The 21939-nt window shown below is 44.0% G+C and overlaps 1 protein-coding gene across 1 annotated transcript in view; it reads right to left on the bottom strand.

Moving 5' to 3' along the window:
- Nucleotides 1–21939, bottom strand: part of LOC138287580 (sodium- and chloride-dependent GABA transporter 2-like) — a 769612-nt gene that overhangs the window by 370574 nt on the left and 377099 nt on the right. The window contains exon 5 of the mRNA XM_069228139.1: nt 6670–6751. Coding sequence (XP_069084240.1) covers nt 6670–6751 — 82 coding nt within the window. The remainder of the gene's footprint in view (nt 1–6669; nt 6752–21939) is intronic.

The raw sequence follows: 21939 nt of genomic DNA, 5'->3' as shown, positions 1-21939 counted from the left end.
AAGTGCATGTGTTCTCTGCTTGAAACATGGAAACATTGGTTTTCCCACAATTGGCACATTTAAAGTGCACTACATATGTCCAGGGCCTGTAAATTAAATGTTACTAGTGGGCCTGCAGCACTGCTTGTGTCAGCCACTTCCGTAGCCCTTTAAACATGACTCAGGCCTGCCATTGCAGACCATGTGAGTGCAGTTTTACACTGACAAATTATCCCTCTTGCAAGGCCAGAGACTTCCTTTTTAATACATACGTTACCCCTAAGCTGGGCCCTATACAGCCCAAGGGCAGGGTGCAGTGTTTTTAAAAAGTAGGACAGGTACTTTTAAGTTTTGCAAGTCCTAGTAGTGAAAAACTCAGAAATTAATTTTTCACTACTGCACTTCTGTAGGATAACCAATGGATGCAAGTTAATCATTTAAAATGCAACTCTGAGAAAACAGAGACTTTGGCTTGGCAAGTCAAATAGCTTTGCACCAGCCTAATGGTGGCTGAACTCGATGCCCCACCCACCACTGCCACTGTTGAGGTCGTAAGAAATCTTGGAGTTAAATTTGATGCTGCCCTGTCCTTTTACCTCCAAGCTACAGCTTGTATGTGTTTTAACCTTATATAGCCTTTGAGAAACTTCTTTCATTATCTCCCACTTGCTGCAAGGAAAACAATGGCCTTTACCCTGATAACCCCCGATTACACTATTGTAATAGTTTTTATGCAGAATCCTCAAAGCAAGCCATTCATAAACTTCAGGTAGTGCATCATGTAGCAGGCAGGCTAGTATTGAAACTTCCTAGACGGTCATCAGCCTTGGCCACGCTGAAAACCTTACACTGGCTTCCAGTGTGTAAAATGGGTATTTTCGAAATCCTTTTATTGACTTTTAGAATGTTCGGAGCCACTGAGCACATATATCTAAGGGCCAGATTCGCCCACTATACAACTAAAAGAACAGTGAGATCTTCTCAAACAAATTTTCTTAAGCCCCCCCGAAGGATTTAAAGTGTGTGGGGGTAAACCCTTCTCATTCTTGTGCACCAAGGCATGGAATCAACTTGCCAGGCATCTCTGATTTATCAAATCTGGAGCAATATTTCTGTTACTCTCCGATCCTCTAAACTGTTTATCTTCCATTAGCACTCTCAGACTGATTTAAGGCAGGACTTCAGTGTAGTATTAGGATGCTCCATTACATAGTGTCAGTGTGCTTTACAAGTTCACAATTCATTCATTCATTCATACATTGGCATTACCTTATTGCAATTTGCAAGCCTACTTTCCATTTGGGAAGGCATGGGTACCCCAAAGTTTGGTGTCTCTGGAATGACAATTTAAATTCTTATAGTAAGTTGGATTTCAAATTGTAATTCTGAAAATGCCACTTTTAGGAAGTTGTTATTTTCTTACTTTAACAGTCTGGTGTCCTCTGCCTGTCTCTGAATACATGTTTGGCTCAGGTTGGGTTCCCTCTAGACAGCCACACACAAAGTACTCTTTGATGTGACTCATTGGCAATCAACATCCTGATGGGCCAGCCTGGGCAGGATGGGAGGGAAAAACCGACACTTACACCTGAATAGGCAGTACCCTGCTTCAACACAAAGGGCTGTATACCCCCTGTAATGATTATGGAGCCAAGGCAGGAAGGGAGGACCTCTGTACACTTCAAAGCATACTTTAATGTCCCTCCCACTTCAAAGGCACCACTGTGTATAAATTGGACTTCTGACCCTACCAACTCAGCGCACTTCTGGGCCTATAGACACTTTGCCAGGAAGAAATACTGCAGTGCTGCTCCAAGGACTGCCCTTGTCCAAGCTACTACTCTGCTGGACTCCTGCTTTGCTGAGCTGGCCTGCTGCCCTCTAACCTGGGAAGGGACAACTGTACCTGCAATTCTCCATCTTGAACCCAGGACCCCATAGTGACTCAAAGGGCTAGTCCGCTGGCCTCCTGAACTGAGCTTCAGGGAGATAACAAGCTCCCCACAGCTCCTGGACCAGTCTTCATTGGGCTCCTGACCGCCAAGAAGCACCTCTTGTGTCCTGGGCCCTTCAAAGTGTTTTCTGGCTCTTGAAATCAAGCTTTTGGGTCTTTGTGACTATGAACGGGCCTGTTTACACCGGAACCACACCGCTTGCCTGAAGAATCAGCAAGCTGCTACAAGTTCATCTCTTCGCACAGCAAGCGTCACTGTTCATGACTGTGAGGCTCCATTCCACCCCTCCATGATGCCCGACTGTTCCCACCTACGGAACATAGCCAGCGCCACTCTCCTTGTTCCCAGTAAAATACTTTCCTACAAATGGGACTCTAGGCTCAATTCTGAGAAGATACAACTTCAGCAGAACTTGCCTGGGACTGTATCCCTCCCGCGCTCCATCACGGTTGGCCTGAACTTTTGGATTTCACCCAGTCTAGCCTAACCAGATCACCACGGTTGACACTTTATTCTTTTAGGCACTACAACTAAGTTTAATCTTTAAAATGTATATCTTGACTTCTACTCATTGGATGTTTGTCATTGTGGTCTTGTTTTGTTTGCTAAATTAAGATCTAATGTTCTAACTAGGTGTGGTATATTTTTGTATGGTATTTTCACTATTTTACTGTAAGTGTTGCACACATTTTTTACACATTGCTTCTAGAGTTCAGCGTGACTGTTCTGTGCAACGTGCCCAAGGGATGAGCACAGGTTAACTTTTAGTGTGTATCTTACTTACCCTGACTAGGATTGTTGTTAATGCTTGGACAGGGTGTATACCTCTGCCAATCAGACTGTGGTGTAACAAGGGCCTCCACAGACGCGCTCCAGGGGGCTTCTTCAGCACAGTACAGTTGCACGGGTGTAAGGCCCCTGACTGGGTCCAGGTGGAGGGGGCTGCTTACAGGTAGTTTGAAGGGGGGGTTATGTTTTGGTACGCCACTGAAACCAGAAAATCAATTTCTAACATTCATCCTGAATTCTTCTGGAGTAAACACCTCAGTACTTTTATATGGCAATTCCATTTATCTTGTAGCTCAGGCTTTACATATTTGAAGTATATATTTAGTACAAAACGCAGCTGCCAAAGGGATTAGTTGGATATGAACTTATTACTCTGCTACCAACTCTTTGTAGTGTCTGCCTATTAAACACAGGATCACCTTCAATGCTATGACAGTCATTCACTATACAGTTCATACCATGAGCACGTATTCTGGGAATCAATGCAGTTTGTACGCACTTGGTCACAGACTGCATACATGTGCCTTGAATATCTACTTCAAGTCCCAATACCAAGGACTGCCATTTAAGGAGAGTGTCTTCAACTGCAACAGTAAAATAATATCCTTCTCTATCATATACTTCATGTGGAGATCAAATTCAGAAAGTTTCTCTTTAATAAGTAGTTCCTTTTCTGTTTCTTTCAGACCTTTAATTTAGTTTAGGTTGGGATCATTTTCAGTCCACTTAGCATTTTCACATAATATACCTCTATGAGGACTTGTGTTTTGTGTGTCTACAGCACCAAGAAACATTGCCTGTGTAGACCTAAATAAATACAATTCACACAACATAACATTGGTCCTGTGTCTTTGAGTTTCTATTCTTATTAGAACGTTTAGTCCCATATTGCGCAAAAGGCCTAGAGTACTCAGAACCCACTGAAAATGGTAATGAGATTTGCATCTATAGCTGAGACCTTCGAGCTAGAATGAAGGGTGAAGTGTGTGGAATCCTCTCAATTAGATAGTGGAAATGCTCTTGTTCTGTGAATGTGAATTCTGCAGTGCAGCTTGTCACCTTAGTAATTTGCTATCCTGTCAGATGTTTGAATAATCACTGGAAGGAAATTAGATCAAGCGCATTTCTTTTAGTTTTTACCATCTGCTTACTCTTTTAGTTTTGTGTTTCAGTTTATTTTGCTAAGTTTCCAATTGAATTTTGAACTTATTTCTATCATTGCCAAATATTTAGGGTTTCCACATAAGAAACTAAGGGCCTGATTCTAACTTTGGAGGACGGTGTTAAACCGTCCCAAAAGTGGCGGATATACCACCTACCGTATTACGAGTCCATTATATCCTATGGAACTCGTAATACGGTAGGTGGTATATCCGCCACTTTTGGGACGGTTTAACACCGTCCTCCAAAGTTAGAATCAGGCCCTAAATGTGACATACTGAATGTATATATGTAATCTAAGTATAATGCCATGAATATGTTTTGATTAATATATTGTTTATACATTTAGGGGGACACACTACCAACCATTAAACCCTAAAATTAACCTTACTCCCCCTAACTACAGCCCTCCGCTAAGCCCACCATTTATCCTTAACCACAACCCTGCCCTAAAATTACCCTTACCTCTCTTAACCACTGTGCACCCCTATCATTACTCTTACCACCCTTAACCACTACTTCTAAACCTTAAATTATCCTTACCTTCCTTTACCACTAACCACCCCTAAATCCTAAAATTACCTTTCTTTACCTCCCTTTACAACTACCGGCCCTTAAACCCTAAAATTATACGTACCTCCTTTTAACATTACCAGCCCTTAAAGCCTAAAATTACCTTTACCTACCTTTAACACTCCCCAAACCTAATTCTATTTCTTAAATATAATAATTTACTTAAGAAAATACTTACCTGGATGGTAAAGGCATACTACTTACCTGTGTGGTACCTAACTGACTGGTGAAGGTTGCGTGGTCAAGGCACTCTGTGGTAAAGACCGCAATTGTAAAGGCTTCTTCCTCTTATATTGGGGGTCAGGCAAGGATAGGTGAGCAGCAGAGAAGCAGGTGTGGGGAATATTAAAAAAAAAAAAAAAAGCGGGACAAGCAAAAAAAGTAATGGATGAGGTGTGGGGAGAAGAATAACATGGAAAGTGGCAGAGTTGTGATCTAGAAAACACATGCATTCCCATGAGGTGCTTAAAAAAATAGTTCCAGCAACAACTGTAGAGGGATAGAAAGTAAACCAATCAGAGAATGTCCAATAAAAGAAGCAGTTGGCCACAGAGCGAATGGATGAGAAGTCCAAGGTTTATGATGGAAGGTTCCCATGAGAAGCAGAGTCATTACTGATATGCCAGTTTGGGCTGCTTTGGAGTTTGATGGACAAGGTACTCCATGGCAACAGCAACAGAGTACTCTGCTACTAAACTCAAGGTTCTCCCTCCAATAAAAACATCCTCCTCCATTTAGAGTGGGAGGTCAGATTGCTCTTTACTGTTCATCACCACCAGGTATACCTGGTGGAGATCAACAGTAAAAGTAAAGTGACCCCATTCCATTGGAAAACATGTCATGCTGTGAAGGGTTATTAGTTTTCCCAACTTTGGAAGTTTTGTTCCTGAAAAATGGAAACCTTTTGAAAAGTTTGAGTAATATCAGTCATATTTGCCTGACCCACTGTCAGACTTTTCCTACATTGACACAACTGTCACAAAGGCAGTTTATGCTAATATACAGAGATTACCCTCCGGGTGAGTGGACCCTCTAAATTTGGGTGGAATAAAGGCAGGGTGGCAGATTTGTATGTTTTCAGCCACAGTGTATTCCTTTACTCTGCAAACTCCTAAATCTGGCCATCTGTAAAGTGTTGCACAGTGGGTGAAAAACGATGGGTTGGAATGCTACCCTGAAAGATTGCCTATACTATTTATAAGCATTTATTCCCATCACCTTTTTGATGTTTGCTTGCCAATAGCATGCCTTGAAACCTTTGAAAGAGTACTATTGTAGGTACAGATGTACTACTTTTTTGCTAACCTGATTGCTATGTACACTTAAGGTACTGATCGAAAAAATTAACACGTTAAAATGACTTTGTGGAATCAGGACGATGAGAAAAAAATAAAACAGATATACCAGACTCGTCTCAAGGCATACAGACCCACCTGTTACATCAAGAATGCATTTATTTGGGGGATCACTCCCCCCCAAAGCTCTGTCCCTTGTCAAGTTATGCTTTTTTACAACATGAAGGTATTAATTATAGTCATCTTGCATTTTTAAAGATAGAGTAAGCTTCCTTGAGTCACTCTGGACATCTATGGTAACAGTACACACTTTCCGTACACAAAGAAACAGCTATATCACTTGCACTTGCATCCAAGATTCCCTAACAATGAGAACGATGGACAATGCTATCCTTAGGGCAGCAGGTGAAGTGACACTGACACCAAAGGGTGAGTGGTACTTTGTACTCTAATTGCGTTTGTCCTTTTCATTCTCTACAAAGGATCCCTTTTTGCATTTGCCCCTATTTTTTCAATATGTTTCCAATAAGAACCCCTCCAAATACCTCTTGAAATAGGAGGAATCACGTGCACCTTAAGACTGGTGATACTTTCAGCTTTGGAAGACACCATTGAAGGAAGTGGCCTGTCTCTCTGGTGAAGTGGGTGGCTTTAGTGGTGAAGGTTGACGACAGCCTCCAAAGAAACATTTTGATCACCTGCGCTTATTTTTTTCAGAAATAAAACAGTGATTACCTGTAAGCTATCTTATCTTTTGGGGTGCTGCAGCTTCGTCAGACAGTGACAATGATAGCTGTACATATTTTAAATACCAATACAACAATGTGATGTGACAAAAGTATCCAATAGCCCCATTAGGGCAAACACCAAGTAAATCCCAACATCCACACATTATAGCGACATGGAAGTCTACTTACTCCCAAAATTCGATAACTGGTGATGTGTTGTTTGCTGATCTATTGAAGTAGGAACTGTTGATCTGGAACTCCACACAGTTATCTGCAGGTCAGATGTGACATGCCATTAGTGAAATCACTGGTGTTCATTTTTAACTGCAAAGAACCTCAGTAGTAAATGATGAATCAGCAGGTAAATTGGAAAACAAACCACCTCAGAAATAACAGCAAACCTATTTTATAAACTTTATTCCATAGACCTATTGAGAACAACTTAGCATACACAGCTGATGTTTGTTTAGTTTTCAGTGAGTGAGTAGAACATTTGATTTTTCTGTGGGTCCTCAGAAGGAGACAACATTCATGTCAACATGATCGGAATCACCACGCCCCAGTAATCAGGTTCTTATTCTGTTTTTAGGTTTTGCTTAGAGACATCTTCAGCCGCAAAAAAAACAAAAATAAAAAATGTAAAATACACACTTATTTACATACATTAGGGACTATGAGTTAGCCTGCCACATCACTTGGCCTTTTCAGCTGTCATCCTCTCCACCAGAAAGAAAATACAGCATGTGGGAAGATCGTCCCCTTTCAGCTGCAGTGTGACCTCATTTTGCTTGATCGCGCATGGACATATACCTAAAAAGAAGAGTACTTTCCACTCTTTGTTCCTTTTCAAACTCTTTTAGGCATCTATGTCTGTTTATACTATGCCATACTGTTACCGTGATTCCGAACTCCAGGCGGCCTCCTCAGCACAGTGCAATGTGCATGGATGGCAGGTCCCTGACTGGGTCCAGGGAGAGGCAGCCCCATCCAGGTACTCTGCAGGGTGTCCCCCTCAAGTTTCGTTATGCAACAGCCCTTTAGTTTTCTGTTTTGTGCACAAGTCCGCAAAATAAACATTTGATGGCTAATGGGTGGACGGAAGGATGAGATGGATGAATGAATAATAAACATTGTATGCTTCACAGTCAACCATACATAGGGACTAGGGTGCAAAAAGACACTTACACAACGTAGGAGAAAACACTCCCAACAGCTAGCCTTTTCTCTGCTGCCACTGAGTGCCACAGTTTGGCCATTGTCAAAATATTGCATCAGCCGTGATCCAGAACTGTAAAACTGAGAGCCTAGCTGAAGTTACAAAAGGACTGTTCCATCTAAAACCTGAGTCTCTATCAGATCCATCTACATCTCCTCTCCAAGAAAGACCAACTGGGCATCACATGTTGAGTTCTGTGATGGGTCACATTCAATTCACGGTCGCTGTGCTAGTGTCGTGCTCTAAAAATGTACAGTCAACGTACTTGTTTCTACAAGCTTGTTGTCGGCCTAAAAACATTGGCTTGTTTCATTATTTGTCTTTCAGGGCAGATTATTGATCTATATGTGTTTTGTTTCTTTCTTTTATTTATTTGTGGTTTTGAATAATGAGAACTAGACCCAACCATGCTGCAGAATGCTTTACACCCCAAATAAATAACTTGCTAATGGCATGTGGGCAATTGGGCATCTATCTACTTTGGGCACTTTTATTTTTTTGCAGCTACTGTGTCTCAGTGCCTAACCTTTCCCTCTGCTACCAACTTTGTAAGAGTGACGACATGAAATAAATTACTTTTTAAATATGACCCATTAAATATCTCCTCTTTCTACTGGACACAAGGTAATGGACGTTTGTGATAAGTAAGCAGGGAGAAGCTGAAAATCAAAAACATTAATTATTATTCGTTTTTCAATTGCATTTCTTTACAGGAGTTAAAGATGAGAGTTGGAAGATAATACAGAAAATGTATTAGCAGTCTTTAGTATCTCATCTTTTATTGACAGAAAACACATTTTAATAATCAAAGATCATTAGAATCAATAAAAAGCAGAACGATGCATAAAGCGTGTTCCATGCAATTAAAATCCCTAGTCTAATATAAAGAATGTTTTTTATGAAGAAAATAATCAATTCATTAATACTCATAAAGAGTTTGCAAATCAGAGATGTCAAGCATTAAGAAACTCAATAACGTTTCCAAAGCAAATAGGTTTCAGCCAAAGAGTCTCAGAATGAATCTAAGTGTCAAGTTTAAAAATCTCAAAGTGAGTCTGAGAAAAATATCTCAGAAAGTGTCTGGAAAGTGAGAGAGAGTGTCTGAGTGTCAGTCCGTCCTCCAAGTCCATCTCCCCTGCTCCTGTGAGCACGCATTCTATAATAAACAAGCAAGATAACTTGTAACTTCTTTCTTCACCTCCTCCATTGGTCCAGCCAATCAGGACTGATTCCATCGAATAATCTATCTAAACAAAGCAGCTGTTAAACATTTCATTTATCATTTTGTCACATTGCAACTAAACTATCTACTGGATGCTAGTTCACACAGTTGTAAAGAATAGAAGAGAAAACGTTTATGGTTAGTGTACTGCTTATTTGCACATCATATTTTTGTTCCTATACACCTTTTCTATCCAACTTTCTTAAAGAAAGAGGTTTTGTGAGTTCAAAATAACATTGTATTTATTTACTGACCTTATGAAAGTGTGAAGGTTAAAAGAATATATTTTTCCACATATAGCTATTTCTAATCGAATTAACAGTTATTCATAATACATTGCTGACCTAGGTCAATAATGACAACCATTTAAAATATATGCTCAGTGATGCATTCCACAAGTGAAATCCACAGATAGTGTTGCCTTGAGTTTTTGACAACAAAGAAAGCACAGAAATTAAAAAAGCATTTCTTTCTTGTTTTCAGGCCTATGTGTTATTTCTGTATGTTTAATTCTGCACCCGATTTTTTGCTAACTAAAAACTCTCTCTTACATGCATTAAAATATTGGAAGTAAAATGAATAATAAAATAATAGACACTACAGAATTGGAAAGCCAAGTCAGTTGCAGCTTAATTTTTTTTTAATCAATGCTCTTTCAAAGCGTCAAGATATTTCTTCCCAGTATCTAAGCAGGATGATTTACTAAAGATCAGCCAAGAAGAACAACATAGACCAGAGGAGAACAAATATGATTGTTGATGTGTTGATTTGAACTGGAATCTGTTTGTGTATATGCTGTGTGTGTTTTTATTCAGCAAAACATTCTTTGGCACGCAGGGCTGCTGAGCATCTGTGATGTCCTTATGGAATACTGAGGCTTAAGCTAACAGAAAGCTGTGGGTATGATGGTTGGTAATTAGCCCATATTAGTTCTGAAACAGGAATAGGTATGTGCAATCCTTTTTTAATTTGCTGTAAAGTAATTAGGCAAATTTACTGCAAAACTACGCATAATTATCCAAAATGCATTTCATGCTCCAAAAATTATCTGAACGGTCCCTTGGGAAAAAATGTAATTAAAAATTATAATTTTGAGTTGAATCTGATCACTCACACTCAAAAAACCTGCTTCTTGAATTCGGATTTGGAATCTTATGCTAAAATATTATTGGGTCGGCTGGGGTAAAATATCTACCTGAAATGTTAATTGACCACCCATTTTAAAAGATCTGCAGCTTGCACCAAAATGCTCACATTTGGATTTGTAGTGTTTTGCTTAAAAACTCCCCAAATGGCCATCTTGGGAAAACAATGTACCTGAAATCTCACTTTTGATCAGAAATTTCTCGAACTGTACCTCTCACATGACAATTTCTTCCTGAAGTTTGATAGGCCATCATTTAGAACATGGCAGTAATGACCGCACTGTCATATAAAGATAACAGTAGTGAACCGGCTGCAAAGCCAAGCCTGAATCGACTGCCGGGCCGACGGTAGCCACTTTTGACCCAGCAGTGGAGCCTAGATTGCCGGTGGGATAATGATCCCATTTCTACCAAGGATTTCCTGGCGGAATACCCTGCCAGGTAATCCCTGGCGGAAAGCATACTGGTGACAGAAATACTCATTCCTGTCACCAGTATGTGACACGCTAGCCCTCCCACTGCCACAACCCCTAAATACCCCCCAGGCCCCTGGACACCTCCCCAACCCCCACCCTCCGAACCCCAAAATCCTCCATCCTACCTCTCCTTCCCCCGATCACCCTGTAAGCCTTCCCCAAACCCCCCCCACCATCCCCACCCCCTAACTCCGTTTAGGCCTCTCTAACCCCCAAAAAACACACGCATGTTTACATAGACATACACACACACATTCATACATGCAGACACACATCCCCCTAAACAAACACAAACGCACACCCCCATGCACACACTCACTCACTCAACACACACACCCCCTCCCCCCTTCCCTCTCGGGCTGCACTTCCCTGTTCTGTAGTGCTGCTCCGGGAGGGAACAGGCTCCTAGTATGCTGCTCTACCCGCACTGCCGCGTTTCCGTACACCGCCACGCCTATGACTGCATCATTATAGGCGTGGCGGTGTCTGGACTGACGTGGCGGTGAGGGTGGAGCAGCATCCACCCCCTCCACCGATCGCCAGCATGGCACATGTGCGACCCTCACCGCCATCAATGGCAGTGAGGCTCCAGGCGTCATAATATGGCAGGATGCCTGTCTTCCGTCGATCGTCAGCACGGTTGTCGGCGGGGCATCCCGCCATGTTCTAAATGAGGGTTATAGAGTGTCATAATTGCATAATCTCAGATTTGTTATGCAAAATTATGCCAATTACAACAGCATAAATATAATTTTGCCACGGCCTAGACTGAAGGAGAGAGGCTGAACACGTCGAGCGGCTTTCCTCCAAATCCTAAAAAACCTTATAGGTGTGATTCCTTGAAGATTTGATACAGTTACACCAACCATATACTTCTGTGTGATGCTTGGGAAAAAAGGGGTGGAACAAAGTAAAAAGATGATGACTGAACTATCTGGATACAAGATTAATAGCACTGTTGGAAAACTTTGCCTCACGGGATGCTGACAAGATGGCAGCAGGTAGAAGTTACAGAGTGATACTGTGATCATGGGTGCACATATTTGGATGTTGAGTTTCTATTACTAACACATTTTGATCTTTAAGTGCAGAACTCTGTGCTTGATAGTATTATTTGGGTATTTGAATATTCTTTTTTAATTTGGCTTACGTATTGTTTTCTTAGGCAATTAATGTGAGCATACAATCAATTTGATGATTTGTACTTTTTTGCTGGTCGCATTACAACTGTAATGTCACTTATATTTGCTGAATAAATCTAATATTATAAAAAGAGCAAGTGACAGCCTGGTGTAAATTATTAATGATGGAGTCTCTGAATCACTTTGCTTCCCACTGATCTTGCGGATCAACCCTATTTGATAGAACAAACGTTGTGCCACAAGCACATACTGATGTGCTTTGAACTATAATAAACACTGAGGGGTAGGTAGATGCTGCACTCACATTGTTTGACTGTCCATATAGATTTGCCAAATGTGAATATAAATGTTAATATTGGATTGCTCAATGTTGGTTTGCTCAGTAATACATTTTTATGAACGGACAAAGTTGCATCACCATTGTTAGATTCCTCCAGCGTGAATTCTCTGCCAACCTCAAAATGTAGGTACGTGGTCAGGCAGGCTCTGAGACCTAGACCTGAGGATAATGACTGCCAGGTCAAGGATTGGGGTAACACTTAGCCAGAAGCCAAATGCACAAGCAGGAAGACCTAGATCAGACCCCACAGATAGGCAGCAACACCACAATGGTCCCTGGAAATGGGTCCCAATAAAACACACATGGCCATAGGGTTGTGTGCATTTCCAAAACACCATGAAGGTAGATACCACATGTAGTTAGGAATACATAGCCAATCAGGACACAGTACACACAGCACACGCAATGACTACACACCCCTCAGGCTGGACATTTGGATACATTCTTGCTGGCCCACATTGTCTCCACACCAGGTCGAGGCTCCCCTGCATTCACTATCTGAAAGTGTATTCATGACTCCATGACAACTGTTCAGATTTTTTTCTAAGAAAATAATGTATTTTATGGTTTTATTGCACTCAGAGGAATGTATAAAAACTTGCTTCAATCCGATGTATAACAAGAAACAGTCCTCAGACACCGGTTCAGTAACTGCTCTCCTGGCCGAATTGTTTCATTAAACAAAGCATTCCTGTTTTGCCAGAGGCTTCTTGTCTTTTGTTTTTAAGGTAAATTCTAATTCAAGCATTTGGTGAGCCAGCCAGGCACTGATTAGTTCTTCAGACCCAACTGCAACCAAAGGAAGGGAACCCCACCCTGACGGATTCACATTTGCTCAACAAAGAATGGGGAGCAGGTGCCACAACTGATTGGAAGTTCTGCTGAATCCGTGGGGCAGAGGTCCATTCTGAAGCCACCGTCAGAAGAGTAAGAGACTACTTCAGAGCCTCAGTCCTAGCATTTGGCGTGTGACAACCTAGGAAAAAGCATGTCTGCAAGACGAAAGTCACCTCATTAGAAAAAGTGAATCTTTTGTTTTTTAGTTTATTATTTTGGGTTGCTGATCACTTGGACCACTGGGTTTGACACGGATGGTACATATAGGCTCTGGGTGTGATATCGGGCCCACACTTCGATCTTACTAGACTAAAGAGGTTTTCTCAGTGCTACCGGTTTCTTAACACTGCTAGCATTTGAAAGAAGTGAGAGGTGTGTTCGCTTAGACCACTGAGGAATGACACAGACGGTACACGGGGCCCCTGGTTGTGACATAGGGTGTAATTTGGTTGTTAGGGATCTAGAACAATTATGATCCAGGAGATTAGGTGTAACTTGTCTTTGACGAAGAAGGGTCTATGGGCATTGAAGTTACTCTTCTCTGTGCATGCGTTATCAGACTCTCTTAATCCTGAGCACTGCGCATAGCTTCCCTTGGTCACAGGATAACATACACTAGGAACTGGCTAAGGTATTCCTGACAGGCCTCTCCCTTTATTTTTCGCACCTTGTCAACCTTCTTTTGTGCCAGTTTGAAATTGTGTCAGATTGATATTGTGATGCTGGTAATTGAATATGATTGTGTTTGTCTTAAGTGTGATATTTTGCCAATAATTTATTGTGCTATGAGGACATTGATGATTCTCACAAAATTGCTATTTAATGCCAATGTAAGGCTCGCTATTTTGATGCCACATTTCAAGATAGTAGAAGTTAACAGTTGCACTTTTTCCTAGGATTGTGATTCTTTATATGCATTGATGTTTGTGCTTCCTAAATGTTTATTTTGATGCATCTGTGAATAACATTGAGCTCATTAGATCTAGTAATCCCCTTGCGTACATTATCCCTTCACCAGAGTACAACTAGTAATACCCGTGTACATAAAACTTAAACTTCTATCAAAACAGAAAAGTTAAAATGCGTATAAAAAAATCCCCTAGAAGTGTAGGTTAAAAAAGAGTAATTATCCCTCAAGAAGACTATCTAAGTTTGTCATGGAGTCACCTTTAAAGCATATGCAAAATGAATTCCCCACACAGGCTTAAAAGCTCAGCAAGTTCTGCAACGAGTTACACGCACACGTCAAGGCACACATTCCCCTGGCCAAAAGAGGGAACCTTCAACACCAACATAATTGAACATACATACAAACAAAATACACAGCGCAAAAGAAGGACAAACGAAAAGCATTACTAGAAATATGGGCCATCTTTGAGGAAGTCCAGACCAATAACACTGACCCACCATCAGCAGGCAAGGGGTCCACCCCTCCCTCACCCTCACCCTGTGAAGGTATGGAGGTGCTCTCCTCACAGCCTGCTATCCCTGCATTAGGATACACCAAACCGCCGGTCAAGGTAGCCCAGGGGGCCCCACCGAACAGTGGGCTGCTAGATCTAGGACTTACAGGCCAAAAGACACTAAGGTGGTCATTCTGACCCTGGCGGTCTTTGACCGCCAGGGCGGAGGACCGCGGGAGCACCGCCGACAGGCCGGCGGTGCTCCAATGGGGATTCCGACCGCGGCGGTAAAGCCGCGGTCGGACCGGCACCACTGGCGGGGTCCCGCCAGTGTACCGCGGCCCCATTGAATCCTCCGCGGCGGCGCAGCTTGCTGCACCGCCGCGGGGATTCCGACCCCCCCTACCGCCATCCAGATCCCGGCGGTCGGACCGCCGAGATCCGGATGGCGGTAGGGGGGGTCGCGGGGCCCCTGGGGGCCCCTGCAGTGCCCATGCCACTGGCATGGGCATTGCAGGGGCCCCCGTAAGAGGGCCCCTACATGTATTTCACTGTCTGCTGCGCAGACAGTGAAATACGCGACGGGTGCAACTGCACCCGTCGCACAGCTTCCACTCCGCCGGCTCGATTCCGAGCCGGCTTCATCGTGGAAGCCTCTTTCCCGCTGGGCTGGCTGGCGGTCTGAAGGCGACCGCCCGCCAGCCCAGCGGGAAAGTCAGAATTACCGCCGCGGTCTTTCGACCGCGGAACGGTAACCTGACGGCGGGACTTTGGCGGGCGGCCTCCGCCGCCCGCCAAGGTCAGAATGAGGGCCTAAGACTCCCCGCACCACCCCAGTACAGCACTAGCACTCCCCAAAGCTCAACGTCACTGAGTGGTGCAATCAGGTCACCTAACCCAAGCTGTACAGAGAACATCCACCCCCACTGGTTCCGAAGATCACACATGCCTAGCAAGGAAATTGATAGTGGCAGTGTGGAAAGGGATCCAAGCCTTCTGGGATCCAACAATGAGAGAGGGTGCTGATGGGCTCAAGTGCATGACAATTTCATGGTGACCCCTCAGGAGTTAGTGGCAAGAAATGATGGGGAATTCTTTCCTTGTCCATTAAACCACTTGCTGGCAGAATGGACTATGAAGGGAAACCAGTTTCACCAGTCCTGGCCTAAGGGGGGTCGTTTGAGCAAAAGGATATGGCTATAGCAGAGTACTGCATCAGATAGGGGAAGGATAATCCCAACTGGAATTTCGCCTAGATGCAGCAGAGCCTCCTAAGATGGGAGAGAAGGCAGGTGAAGGCAAGAAGGGAAGAGAGGAAGTGCAAGAAGTGGTTAGGATGGAACCAGGTCACTGCTGCAAGATCTCTGAGCTGGGCGCAGACAGTCCAGATCAGAACAGCTGTGACCGAGTTGGCACAGAAGGTAGCAGCACCAATGGTGGCACCACCGCAGAGGTTCAGAAAAAACATAGCACATAATGACAGGGCTCGAGGAAGTTATACAGGGGACTTCCAAGGTCGGGACCAAGTCACATTCCTCCTTCAGCTCCCACAGCGAAATCCGCTGTAGAACCAACATGGGTCAGCCCTGTGTCGGGTGGATGACACACACTCACCCATTCTTGTGTCCCCAGTACTGTCAGTAACTCGATAGTCTGAAGAGGAGCCTACTGTGACAGTATTGGTAAATAACATACCCTATTGCTTCCTAATAGAAACAGGGGCAACAAAATTGTGTTCAGAAGAAGAGATTGTGCCCTTATCCAAAGACCTCATGGACGTTCAAGTGTTTTCCGGCACGGTCATGAAGGTCCCCTTCACAAAACCCCTGGAGGTAGACGTGGGAGGTAGCTGCATGAATGGACGGCTGCTATATCATCCCTCATCCATGACTAATCTCCTAGGGAGAGACCTAATACCCAAACTAAACATGACCATTCGTTTCTGAGAAGATGGGACAATGACCTGTTCAACCCCTGGGATTAGCCCCATTCTCATCCACACTGAACACACTGGCAGTTAAGAGCAGCACCCGTCGATCTGATGACCTTGACAAACACAGTCCTCACAATCATCGCTAATGGACCAGGACTGCAGAGCCATAGGTTGAAGCTACACCGCAAATTTGTGTTCCACCAGGAGAGTCACCTTGATAGAGAACCCCAAGATGAAGCACTGGTTTGCTTGGAGGCCATTTAGGTGCGGTTTGAGTATGGGGTCCTGCTGGCCATTGACCAAGCGGACACCATGTGGGCATGTATCGTCTTCATCACACCCGGTTTCATATACAGGAGGTAACTGATGAACAACTGTTCAGTGAGTATCCAGGAGCCTCAGAGATTGTCTTCGCTGACATGGTTAAGTTTAGGATAAAGCTGTGGAATGGGACTCCATTGCCAATGGTGGTATTGACAATAGGGCAGGAGCGATGACTTGTCGGTGGTACCAACAGAACTATGGGCGTGGTGTCCCTTTGACGTGGGGCTCATCAATATCTCTGAGACAGTAAATGTAACCTTACAAAAAAGGGGCCCTTCTACCCCAGGTGCATCAGTACCCCGTATCCAAGGAAGCTGATGATGGCATAGCACCCACAATGCAAGCACTAATTGATCAGCAGGTCCTCCACGTCCGGGTCTCCCCCTGCGATCTTCCAGAACCTCTGCCCCTTCCGTGACATTGAGGTCCAGGAATTCCCTGTGGGGCCAGACCCCTCCATCATACTAACCAACATACTCTGAGAAGCCCGCTATTTCTCTGTGGTAGACATCAAAAATGCATGTTTTAGCATTCTGCTGCACCTCAGCAGTCAGTACCTGACTGTATTCACTTTCTGAGGGGCTCAGCTGTTATACCAGAGACTACCACAGGGGTACTGTGAGGTCTCCAGCATCTTCATTAGGATACTGAGGAAGGACCTTGCCAACTTCTAATCAGATAGCACCCTAGTACAGAGTGCTGATGACATCTTGATGTGCAATCCCTCCAAGGACCTGAGTTGTCAGGACATGATAACCCTCCTGACTGCACTTGCCAAGAGAGGGTACAAAGTAGAGAAGGGGAAGATGCAGTACGTATAATAAGAAGTTAGTTATCTGGGTCAACTGATATCAGAGGCCAGTCAGCGGATCAAACTGGAGCCTTCTGCAAACTCAAGACCAAGATCATGCACTCCCCATTGTTAGGACCACTGGATTATAGGAAGGAATGCTTCTTATTAAGCCACTGCGATGGGAAAGTCATGTCAGCAGTTTGGACTCAAAAATAGGCACAAGCCCTTGCATACTACACAGGGTACTTAGACTATGTCATGCAGGGTCACTCCCCATGTGAGCAGGAGCTAGTAGCAGTGGCCTTTGCCAAAAGAACTTCCATCGTGATGGGGGCACCGCTGATGCTGTATGAAGAACATTCGGAATGCTGACTATGCACCAGGGTTCGGGCTATGAGCTGCTCCTCTCTAGGCTGTTTCTTAAGGTAGTAAGGTGCCACCTAGGGAACTCAGCCACCTTCTTAGCACATGAGGTTCGAGAAAGGGAGGAGACCCATAACTGTGCAACATACATACACCCCGAGGGGATCAAGAAGGCTGAGGAGGACCCCATCCCAGATAGTAAGGCACTGTTCATTGACGGTTCCTCCATGATCAATCAAGAGACGGGGTAAAACATACAAGGGCAGCAGTAGTCATGCCCCATAGCCACACACCCTCAGAGAAGCTGCAGGTCATCACGCAGCTGACTCTCCTCCCCTACCTCTCAGCACAGGTGACCACACTAATAGAAGCCTAAAATTTCGGTAAGGCGGTAACAATTTATTTTGACTCTATGTCACCACCATGGTCCACTCACGCATAGCAAGGTGGAAAATATGAGGGTTTTTAAAGTCAGAAGGAACACCCGTGGCACACTGTGGCCTCCTAGAGTTACTCATCAGTGCACTGAGCCTGCCTCAACGTGTGGCGGTGGTAAAATGAGCTGTGCATACAATGGGCAAGGATTTTGTGTCCAGGGGGAATGGACTAGATGACCAATTTGAAAAGAGGACATCATACAGTATGGTTGAAAAGGCTTGTGTGCTCCTTGCAGAACAGGCATGAGAGACAGAACCCCCTCAGAATAATCCTTGCACAGAAACCATACGATTGCACTTGAAGGAGTTGCAGGAAATTGCATTGCCTGAGGAAAAGGAGGGATGGTTAGCCAGGTGCTGCATGTAGACCACACATTACCTCATATACAGGCACACACTCACAGGGAAGCAAGTCATTCTGCAGAGCTTAGTCAACATAGCTTTGCCCTAACTACACTTACCGACACACACACCAAGGATAACATGATAGCAGAACTTCAGAGCAACTGGTTTGTTCCCAACCCCTCTGAAATACTGACAGTGTTCTTTAACGAATACTCCGTCTGCCAATTAAACTTCCCTAAACCTACTCTCAAGGTTGTGTGCTCGGCTATCCCCAGACCAACAAGGCATTTCAGGGCGTTACATATCAACTTCATTGACATAATCAATTGATGTGCTAACTATTGGTACCTAATTCCAGTGGTCTGCCCATACTCTAGGTGGATCAAATCTGGTCCCTACATGCACCGCAATGTCAAGTCAGAGGCAACATTTCTAGTGAGAGAGGTAATACCCAGGTGGGGGGCACTAGAAGTCATCCAGTTGGACAATGTAAAAGCATTTCATTAACTCCATGTTTGACCACATCTGTACCTCATTAGGGATTACACATAAAATAGCCTCAGTGTACCACCCCCAAGGCAACAGTGTCATTGAGAGGCTCAGCAGCCTGCTAACAAATAAAATAAGTAGAAATTTGTACCAGCCTCAATAAAAGTGGTTCCAATGATTACCCCTAGCCTTGTTTGCACGAAGGAACACACCAAGCAGCGATCACCACCTCACACCACACCAGATAGTAACCAATAGACTGATGAGGGCACAATCCCCAAAACCTGGACCAAAGTGAATGTTGAGACTAGCTGTCAAGCACTAGGGGACAAATTACATGTGTATCTCTCAGATGTAACCAACACCACCAAGTTCTTATCTAAACAGGTCACCCTTCAGAGCTCCAAGTACACCACCATTGAAATACCATATCAAGTACTTCAACCTGTCAGAAAGTTTATATTCGGAACTTTGTGAGAAAATGAAAGCAAGCCAAATTTAAAGGACTGAGTAATCTTTACAACACCTACAGCCCTCCAGGTGGAAGGGAGAGATGCATGGGTCCACCTTTCTGAAGTACAGCTGAAACCTTCCATAGCACCCCCCCCACACATGAACTGCGTTATCAACTTTTTGAACGGTTGAAACTGTCAAAGCTCTAACCACCATAGGGCTAGAGACATCCCTCTGGATGCATCCCAAGATGTATTGCATATGTGTACATACACTGTTTCTCTAGGCATGCTACTGCAACCATGCATTCCCAAAGAACAGTCTACTCTGATCGATTCAAATAAAAAAATGACACTGCACCTGCATAGGGAGCTCTCACATATCAGCTTTAATTACACTACACTCAACACTAGCATCCCACTTGCACTACACATAAATAGAAGGGAAGGGGCAAACCCCTAATTGTATGGAAACTCACACTGTATCCCTTATGGTTCAGAGGCAAAGGAACCAATCCGCTGGACATGAATGAAAATTGTGGCACAATACTGCACATTCAGGACATGCAATGGTGTACTTCCACGCAGATGGACACCTTCTGGCATGTGGCGAGCTCGTCCCTTGATGGCTTGGTCTCTGCTCCCTCATCGTCATACATACCCCAACCCTGGTTATCGATGAAAGAGATCTTCTGAACTATACCAGCACCAGATGAGGAAGAAAACACCACTGTTGCATCAGACTTGAAGGAAAAGAACTGATAATTATTTTGGCTGAGCTCAGTACAAGAACATTCCAGAGAAATGTAGACTGTTCATTGTTGCCCAAGTATTGCTGGGAGGGTCTATGCCATTCTTCACCTTGCAGACAAAAGCAAATGCCAGCTGGTTGCAAATAATCCGATGGGGCATGCTGAAAATCATGAACAGTACTTAACTCAGCCTTAATGCAATCAAGAAAGAACTGAGAGCCATCTTCCTCATGGTGATGCAACATCGGTATGTCTTGGACTTGATGACCGCTGTGGAGAGTGGGGAGTGCGCAAAAATTGGTGCATCTTGCTGCACTTTTATACCTTGCAATGACTTGAACAATGGAACTTTGACTCTGGTTCTCCTGGCTCCCCTGGTGGCTGACTGGTCAGTGCACATCTTTGGTGCCCTTTTTCATTGTATTACTGTGGTTTATGTGGTTTCCTGCAAGTGGGGGTTTCCTGCTGTAAGAATGCAGTCCCCAAATTGGGTAGAGTAGAAGTAGCGAGGGAAGTGGGACAACAAGGTGCTGACAATGTGACTGTCATGGCGTATGGGTTTTATGGTGTAGTTAAAAATTCAATTAGAGCTGTGAATTTTAATATTGGATTGATCGATGTTGATGCTCTCAGCGATACATTGTTCTACACAAACAAAGTTGCATTACCATTGTTAGATTTCTCCATTATGAACTATCCATCAACACCAGCATGTAGGTTTGTGGTCAGACAGGCTCTGAGACCTAGCCCTGAGGTTAATTGTAGCTCACAGGTGGGGTAACACTTAGCGGGCAGCAAAATGCACAAGCAGGAAAACCTAGATCAGATCCCACAGATGGGTAGCAATACCACAATGGTCCCCAGAGACTGGCCCTAATAAATCACACATGGCCAGAGGGTTGCATGCATTCCCAAAACACCATAAAGTTAGATACCACATGTAGTTAGGGACACTCATAGCCAATCAGGACACAGCACACATAGCACACGCAACAATCATATACTTGTGCCCTGAGGTAACTATCACTCGGTTCTAACTATCACTACCTAGTGGTGACTGCCACTAGGCAATCTATATGTAATTATATGTATATATATCTATATATCTATATATATATATGTATATATATATATATATATATATATATAAATATATATATCCTTGATCAACGAATCTGAGTTTTGTGAAATGTGTTGGGTGTTGCCATATTAATAAATTATCTTTTTTGCTTCAAAAGATGACTGTGACCTTGGCTGTTCTCCATTTTGGAACTGGATATGTGGAGAGTTATCTGGAAAGGAAACTGTGGAAGTGTTATAAATCAAATCAAATCAAATCAAATCATTAACATTTATAAAGCACGCTACTCACCCGTGCGGGTCTCAAGGCGCTAGGGGAAAAGGGGGGGTTATCGCTGCTCGAGCAGCCAGGTCTTTAGGAGTCTCCGGAAAGCGGAGTGGTCCTGGGTGATCCTGAGGCTGGTGGAGAGGGAGTTCCAGGTCTTGGCCGCCAGGAAGGAGAAAGATCTCCCACCCGCTGTGGAGCGGCGGATGCGAGGGACAGCAGCGAGGCCAGAGGAGTGGAGGAGGCGGGTGGGGACGTAGAAGCTGAGGCGTCTGTTGAGGTATTCCGGTCCCTTGTCGTGGAGGGCTTTGTGTGCGTGGGTGAGAAGTCGGAAGGTGATCCTTTTGCTGACTGGGAGCCAATGCAGGTGTCTCAGGTGTGCGGAGATGTGGCTGCTGCGGGGTACGTCGAGGATGAGGCGGGCCGAGGCGTTTTGAATGCGTTG

The sequence above is a fragment of the Pleurodeles waltl genome, chromosome 4_1, assembly GCF_031143425.1.
Source record: "Pleurodeles waltl isolate 20211129_DDA chromosome 4_1, aPleWal1.hap1.20221129, whole genome shotgun sequence".
NCBI classification, from domain to species: Eukaryota; Metazoa; Chordata; class Amphibia; order Caudata; family Salamandridae; genus Pleurodeles; species Pleurodeles waltl.
This window is presented reverse-complemented; position numbering and strand designations above follow the sequence as displayed.